Source organism: Pundamilia nyererei, unplaced genomic scaffold, assembly GCF_000239375.1.
Source record: "Pundamilia nyererei isolate P.nyererei 1_Seehausen unplaced genomic scaffold, PunNye1.0 scaffold00837, whole genome shotgun sequence".
Taxonomy (NCBI): Eukaryota; Metazoa; Chordata; class Actinopteri; order Cichliformes; family Cichlidae; genus Pundamilia; species Pundamilia nyererei.
Window position 1 is genome coordinate 6,447 of NW_005188238.1, and position 8,470 is coordinate 14,916.

An 8,470-nucleotide genomic window follows, 5' to 3' on the forward strand; every position below is an offset into this window, starting at 1 on the left:
AATTGTGTTGGCCTTCAATTCACTAAAATTAAACTTGGATTCTTCTATACTGCAGCAGTGGGGGACGTAGATGGACTGCATTTACTAGAGTCAGAGGTTTTTCCTTTCAATTGTCAAATGTTGATGTTCTGCTGCTTGTTCGTATTTAATGTCCAGCAAAAAGAAGAACCTTAAATCTTTAGTTTCAGTATATAAGCTGAAAAATCTGACCCATTTTGTTTGTCGTTAGTCAGAAGGTGAGGTGATGTTTGAAGATCAGTGATGTTTGTGTTTTATTTGATTCTAAATAATAGAACGTAAACTCACATGTAAGCTGTTTCTGTGCACACGGCTTTCAGATAATTATTCTCAGCTTTCGTGTTTCTTGTTGCTGATTTAACACCAAGATGATTTCCTCTCGTTGTTTCTGTCTGGTGAAGATTCAGGATTATGTTTTTGTTTTGCTTTTCTATTTGGGGAAATAAACTGCTTATTTCTACTGACCAACCCTCAGACTGTAAAAAAGATCATTTGTGCTCATGTTTCAAGCTTTGCACAGAGATATGTTTCTAAATAATTTTAAGCACTCGGGAACATCTCAGCTCTTTCTGTGGCTGCAAACAGGAAGGATGAGGAGCACGGTCATAAGATTAGTCACAAAACATGAAAAAGTGACTCCAACTCATCTGGTTATCAGACTTTTTTAAAGGAAAAAAAATGTCCTGGCATCAGCCCTCCACCTCCTCACAGAGAAGAAGAACCGCTGCAGCTGCTGATGGATGGCTCAGGTATTTCGGGGGTGAAAAGGTAAAAACACCAATCAGTGTTGCAGGCTTATCTGACCGGGGTTATTAGAGAGGTCATAGGAGGCGTGAGACCTGAAGAGTGGGTTTTTGGGCTTTTTATTATTATGAGAAATTTCTGCCACTGACCGCCCTCTTTCCACCTGTGGCCTTGCAGGTGGCATCAGCCCCCTGAGATGAGGAGAAGTGAAGGACTGGGATGAGTGATGTCAGTGGAGAACCTGGAGGGGGATACGAGACCGGAGAGGGGGGGGACAAAAGGCCAGGCCGGCCGTGCCTCTGCTGCGGTGAGCAGGGAGACGGGGATGTTCAGTGGGCATCCAGTGAAAACGTTAGGTATCTGTGGTGCCACCGGTGGTGCTGGACCTCCCCAGCCTCCTCCTCCTTCATCTTCATCATCGTCATCATCATTCTCCTCATTCCACCAAACACCTCCGTCGTTCAGCCAGCTTGTCCAGCAGCTCCACTTCCAACTGCAAACACACCACAACACAAACAACAACAACACCATCAGCACCATCAGCAGCAGCGTCCAGCAGCATGGATGCACAGCAAACATCCTGCAGGAGGGGAGCAGCCGAGCACAGGAGCTGAATCAAAGGGAGGAGGAGGAGGAGCGGATGGATGCCAGGCTGGGATCAGCCACCAGCAGCACCGACAACAACCCTCCTCCGACTGGGACCAGCTCCGAGTTTAATCATTATTATGGGAATGGAAGAGGAGGGCCTAGCTTCGATCAACATGGCGGACAACAAAGCCCAGGGACTGGGGTAAGAGCGGCGCGCTCCGTACTCAGCACCATGGATCAGGTCCACAACTCCCACGAAGGCTACAGCAACAACAGCCCCTACAACCACTACCCGAACTACCGGCCCGGGTACGGGAACAGTGGATACGGTGGCATGATGAGCCCGTCACGCCAGGGGAACAACCTGCTGGGCCCCGGCAGTGGCGGCGCAGGCTCGACCGCTGCTAATCACAGCAAGGCGGTGATGACTGCTAGCAGCTCCCCGGCTGGAGGCGGAGGCGGCGGCGGCGGCGGGTTTCAGCGGTTTCCCGGACAGGGTCAGCAGCAGCAGCAGCCACAACAGCAGCACCCGTCAGGGGCTACACCAACTTTGAACCAGTTATTAACTTCTCCGAGTCCGATGATGCGGGGTTATGGAGGTGGATATCCAGATTATAATAATCCCGCACAGCAACAGCCGAGCATGGGGCTGGCTAAAGACATGGGCTCCCAGTACGGCTCCGGGGCTCACGGCTGGGGAGGACAGCAGAGAAATCACCCGACCATGAGCCCAGGGAATCCCGGGCAGGGTGGCGGCAGGGCTCAGGTGAATAACAGCTTATTAACACCGTTTATAACCTGACTAATGACAGGTGGACATCGCACCACCGGTAACCTGCTAGCTGCTAACAGCCGCGATGCTAACCCAAATAGCTAACGGCAGCTAGCTGCTAAGCTAGGTGTGTGTTTTTCTTTTTTTTAATTTTCACTGCAGACAGATTCATTAATTAAGCACCGCACCCACGTGAGTCGTTTAGGACTCTAAAGCAAACAAATTGTATTGTGTGATTACTTGCTTTTATAAATGACAAGCATTGGCGACTGTTCGTGATGACAGAAGCTGGGGAAGTTTTCGATTGTGTCCAAGGTGACTTCGCTTTTAGCCCGCTAGGCTAAGCTATCATTAGCATATAGCTGTCGTTAACGGCAAAGGCCTTCGTGTGTGAAAGTAGGCAGCTTGCTGATTTTCTAAGAGGTCGAATTTGTTATAAATATATATAAAAATGTAAACTGGGTGGCTGTAATCAGTTTTATTGTTACACTTGAAAAGATCGCGGTTTAAATGGTGACAGGGTTGACGGTTGACAGCTCCGCTCAAATCTGACAGTTCGCGTATGCTAATGATGTGTTTTGAGGGGTAACCGGTAAATAAAGCTCTTTCCTCGGATTTCATCTGTTTCTCTACCCCGCCGGGAGAAGACAGTGTGGCGGGGACTCGGGTCTAATCAGGTGACGCTTCCTCCTGCAACAGCGGCCACTTCAGCTTCTGATTCCGGCCACAACTTTCTTGGCAGGCAGCCTATTAATAGCCCCATCTCCGCTCGGGAGCCCTGACCTTCACTCATGCAGATTAGCCATGTGCCCATCACCACCGGCACAACACTGGGGCTAACACACTGGCTGACCCGCCGCTGCAGCCCGGCCTGCAGGAGGCCTCAACCCCGGTCATCCCTACTCCATGTCAGTGTCACTTTACCTGGACCGGCGGTGCACTGTAGAAGCTCGTCAGAGTCACGGTTTAACTGCAGTTAATAGACTCACAAGATCTTTTTTTTAAAAAATGATTTCTTTATGGAATAATCGACAGTTTATTATTTCGAATTATTAGCAGGTCTTTAAAATAGCAGAAAACAATGGAAATGCCGGTCTGCAGGCGATTAAGTCACCATTGAATAATGGAATTATGATCCCTTAATTTATTTTCAGGATCATTTGACTGGATGCAAACAAGGAATTTTTCAGCTACTCAATAAATCAGCTTCTGTTTTAATAAAATGTGTTTTTAGTGAATAATTATCATTCACTAACCATCCGTTACCTCCTCTGAATGGGGACAAGAACACAGTTATTTGTTAGAAATGATGAACCATGCACAATTTTTTTTTTCACAGGTAGAAATCTTTGTCAGCAAACTGTCTGCTCCTGTGTCTGAGATCAGGTTCAATTAGCTAAACTTGTGTGTTGGCTTATTGGAAAATATGATGCAATACGTGCTTACATGAAGAAACTCTAACTTGCAGGCAGATGGGAGAGCACAGCTCAGTGTACAGGATGACACGAGGCAACAAGACTGATTCCTCTTTAAATTTGTTTCAGTTTTAATTCCACGTGTTGATGCCCTGAACAGAAATGAGGATTTGTGTAATCACACTGTGTTACACAAAAAAGAAAGAATGAATTCGTTGCACCCACAAAGACTGAACAAAGAGGGCCAGGTTATTTAGTGAACCGGAATAAAATCTATCTGGGTTTTTTGCTTCTCAGTTGGTGTACTGGACTTTCATATGGCAGTCAGCACAATCCTCTCCTCTCATTTGTTGTCTCAAAAGGGCCGAGGTTCATATATCGTATTATAACTAAACTTAAAACTAGTACTAGGTGGCAGTCAGCATTTTAATTAGCAGAATAAAAATTTAAAAAGTTGTGAAATTACTGTTACAGCAGCTCAATAAACCCAACTAAAAGGAGGTGAAATATGAAATGAATGCAGATGTTGTGTGTTTGTCCTCGTCTACGGGACTCTGAGTCAGCTGAGGACAAACTCTAAACATTTTCACTCTGTAAACCTCCCGAAACTTATATAAAAACTGAAATCAGAATAAATACTAAGGAAAATAGAAACTGTAATATCTCTGCTGTGGATCGGCCAGCTCTGCTTTGTCGTTTCTATCCGCCTCCTCACTGCCGGCCTCGGCCTGTGTGGACGCTCCTTGTGGAGCATGATTTTATGATTTTGTTTTCTAGTTGAAATAAAGACTTTTAGGGCAGCGCCTCAGAGCCTGCACGTTTCATACACGAGTTTATTCCTGTAGTCGAGCTAATGTGTTGGTTTATGGAGCTGGTGATCGGATGACTGGCATGCAGGAGTCACACACACGTTGGCTGTGTATTCAGATATTAAAGTTTAAAATAGTTTAATTGTTGGGTCTTCTGTTAGTAACCAAGAACACCAAATAAAACCAATAAAATTGGTTCGGTAATACCGGTAATAACAACAGCCCGCTTGTATGCTGTACCAAAAAATGTGCTTTGGTGTGAATCTGATGGACAAAAGCCAAACCAGTTCCACATCACTGAAGTTGCACCATTTTTACAAACCATTTCTGGTTCATCTGTTTCATTCAACGATCCGCTTTCGCCCTTCTCATTCTCCGTTGCCGCCATGCTTTTTCCGCCATGTGTGTATGAAAACAAAAGTGCTGCGCATGCGCGTTTTACCCATATCCTATCGCGATTTTTCATTTTCTTATCATTACCTAACATTATACCGGTATTACCATGAACAGTATGATATGGCCCGGGCCCAGTAAGAAGGATGGAACGTTGATGGTGTTGTAGGTTATAAGCTTGTGAGTGAGAAGGCTGCAGTTTGTCCCTTATTATGTTTGCTTTGTTCTCGGCATCGTAGACTCCAAAAACTGTTTGGTTAGCTTTAGGAAACGTGGTTTGGGTTAAAACGCGCCTCTGCAGTATTAACCCTGCGTGTTAATGATGCTGATCTATAGTGTTTAAATGTGACGTCAGTGGGTACATGATGAAGTGGAAGTGAGGGACTCGACATTTATCGACATAAACCCGATAAATCATAATGACTGCGTGTTTCTGTGAGATGCTGATGGCTCAGATGAAACGGCAGAATTTGATGTTCTGGGAGTAAAATTGGGCTGTTTGACTGGAAAAAGGTGCAGGCTCGATGTGATGCAGTTTTGTATGTTTAATAGAAAAAAAACTGTAGAAAATTGCGATTCCTGACAAACCTCCTGAGATTAAAGCAGTTCTGTACCACACCACATGGTGGCACTACTGTGGCCTATCTCTGGGTCATATTATTCATTATATGACCCAGAGATAGGCCACAGTAGTGGTAAAACACGCTGACTATCAGCCGTTTTATTTTCGTAGTCTCTTTTTGACTTGATTTGGCCACACCCACCAGTTAGCCAGTCCCAATCTACGATATATGAAATGAAACTTGTGTTCAGTGATTTTATTTGCTGGTTTTTGATGATTAAAATTTATAATGGCTAACCGCCACCATATTGGATCAAATGCAACAGAGGAGGATGAAGCACCCCATTGAGTTTTAATCTTTTTCCTGCTTTTTCCAACAATTCCCATCAGCCTCCATTACAAGAAATGAGCCAGTAAAACACTAAATATTACAAATGTTGCGTTGACCACAGGTTTGTCCAAATAAAACACACGTTCTGCAGTTTGGGCCAGGGTCGTGATGATAGCAGTACTCAGGAAAATGGATCGGCTGCTTCTGACGTGGCCTCGTCGCAGCAGCTTCCTGTCCTCCTGTTTTCATCCGGTCTGTGGATCCTCTGCCTGACTTGAAGCAGCTGTGTGGGCTTGGCAGCGCTCCAGCCTGAGGTTTCTCTTTATTTACTCTGCTCAGCTGACTGCTGTGTAGTGAGAGGAGATTAAAGGACAGGATTAAAAGTCTGCATCAGTTTGTTTTAAGCGTAAACTCCGTCAGCGGTTTCTATTTTTAGCTGCCGGAGCGGCGGTGAAACATCTGTTCTCTCTGAGTCACTCCTCTCACCTACTATTATTATGTCAGTGTGTCAAATACAGAGTGAGTGTGAATATTAAAGTGTACCCAGGCGTGACTGTTGACTCCGGCTTAAAGTGGCCTCGCAGGCCTTCAGCATGCCGCAGATGAGGGTTCACTCTCAGAGACACACCTGACCCCCTCACACCTGAGCACATGCCATGAACCTCAGTGAAAACAGACAAACCATATCAGTGGGTAAGTTACTAGGATAATGTGTGGTGTGATATCTGCAGCAGGTGGCAGTAGGCCAAGCCCCGAAGCAGACACACAGAGTGGAGCTTATATATAAAGATATTTAACTTTCCATCGGTCCATCAGTGTGAGCGTGCTCAGTCAGACGGATGGATATATAGATGGATATTGATGGATATAGAAGACTGAGCTAATGGTGGAAGAAAACTGATGAACGGACAGTTTGGATTTCTCATAGTGGAAACAAACAGAAAGATGCAGTACCTCCTCAGTCTTACTAATATGAATGTTGATGATGTCATTGCTCTGTAGTCATCAGAGGGTTTGTCACACTGATGAATCAGAGTCACGTGTTGTGTCTTTAAACATGGTGTTAAGTTCATGGCGTCACTAATTATCCACCGTGTTCTCCTCCTCAGGTGTCGCCCATGGACCCGATGGCGATGAAGCGTTCTCAACTATACGGGATGAGCAACAACCCGTACTCCCAGCAACAGGGGGCGCCGTACCCTGGACAGCCCTACGGCTCCCCTACCCCCCACAGATACCCAATGGGGATGTCCAGCAGGGGGCAGGTGGGAATGGGAGGGATGCAGTATCCTCAGCAGCAGGTAGGAGGCGCTCAGATGTGTCTTTAAGGTTCCATTTGGACGAATTAATGTAAAATAATTCTTTAGTTTAATTTAACTTGTAGTTCTGGGTGGGATTTCAAACTCTGCAGTTACAGGATCTGACGTGAATAAAACTGAACATCCATAAATCTGATCATAAATCAGACACCTGAAAGTCTTCAGCTTTACTTTTTTTATTGTCATAGTAAAGAAGTGATGCTTATCAGTAATTTACAGGCTTTCATTTCTTTGTGTGGCTGCACTGGCCAGTTAGAAGCAGTTTAGTTGTATAACAGCATCAAGACCATCTTCAGATAATGAAAAATAGAAATCTACAATTTCCCTGAAATTACTGGAAAGGTGATAAAAATACATTTAAGATGGGATTTAAAATTTAAATGATTTGATGAGTTTATGCAGAGTTTAACTGGTTCCTTAAATCCACCCAGGATGCTTGGTTGACCTACGGCGCTGAAAGGATCCTGAGCTGCACACTGTGGGAGAATTTGTATAGACAAAAGTTCCCAATTAAAAACCTTCATGTTAGGGTGAAACCTGCCAGTTATCTGACTCCACCCTCCTTCCTGATCTCCCACCTGCCTGAAGTTAAGCGGGTAATGCAGACGTCTGTCTCTGCAGCATCTCGACATGGAGGAGCAGGAGCTCTCCTCTGAGCTCCTAAGCCTGCCTCTGTGGAGGAGCTCGTGTTTGTGACCTCACTCTTTCAGTCATTATAACTCTCATGACTTTATGTGATGTTGGAAAACTGTTAAATCTGAGTGCGAGGCAGCCCAATGTGGTGGGTGGTGGTGTTCGTCTGGGGTTGGTTACTGTAGGTGATAAAATAGACCTGATCAGTGCCCAAATCAGTGCTTTCATTGTGGCTGCAGAGCGGTGAGACATGTTTGCAGAGCAGCATCAGGCTGATATGTAAAACTCTGATTTCTGTAGAGATCAGAGAGCTTCCTGTAACTCTCCACATTAGGATACACGTGTGAAGCATTAACCAGATACTCATTAACATGCAGACTGTTGGCTCGTTAATGTCCTCCCAGGATGACTAATGAGAACATCTCCTGTGAGTTTGCCGTCCCTGCTCCTGCTCTGCTGGTCTTCAGCAGCCTCTGAGCTGGTTTATGGAAACTAAGGCCTTCGTTCCCTTGGTGCTGATTCATCTGCAGCGTCACCGTTTTGTCACTGTGGACAAGGCCTCTGTTGATGCAGTCAGACCGCACGGCTTCTGCCGGGCCGGTCCGGGTCAGGCTATTTCTGGTACACCCTGGGCTCAGGCTATTTTTAGACTCCAGTTTGGGTCTGACGCTGCAGCTCAGAGCAGACTGGATCCTTTGGTGGGTAAACACCGCCGAATGCCACAGAGAGCAACAGACGGCGAAGCTTCTTCTCAGCGAATGAATCAGGAGGTAGAATAAATCTGTCTGTCCCAGTGATGATGAGTTAATAATAATCAGCCATCGCTGAATTCATCCACACATACTGTGGCTTTTAAAGCTTTCAGAGAAGAATAAAGAACTAAAAC

General features: G+C 45.5%; 1 protein-coding gene across 1 annotated transcript; it reads left to right on the forward strand.

Annotated features, from left to right (window-relative positions):
- The first annotated feature begins 768 nt into the window (after positions 1-768).
- Positions 769-8,061, forward strand: LOC102213753 (AT-rich interactive domain-containing protein 1B). The gene is made up of 4 exons (XM_013908027.1): positions 769-2,116; positions 6,742-6,933; positions 7,383-7,441; positions 7,989-8,061. The coding sequence occupies exons 1-4, from the start codon at positions 989-991 to the stop codon at positions 8,059-8,061; spliced, it is 1,452 nt and encodes a 483-aa protein (XP_013763481.1). The 5' UTR covers positions 769-988.
- Positions 8,062-8,470: the final 409 nt, after the last annotated feature.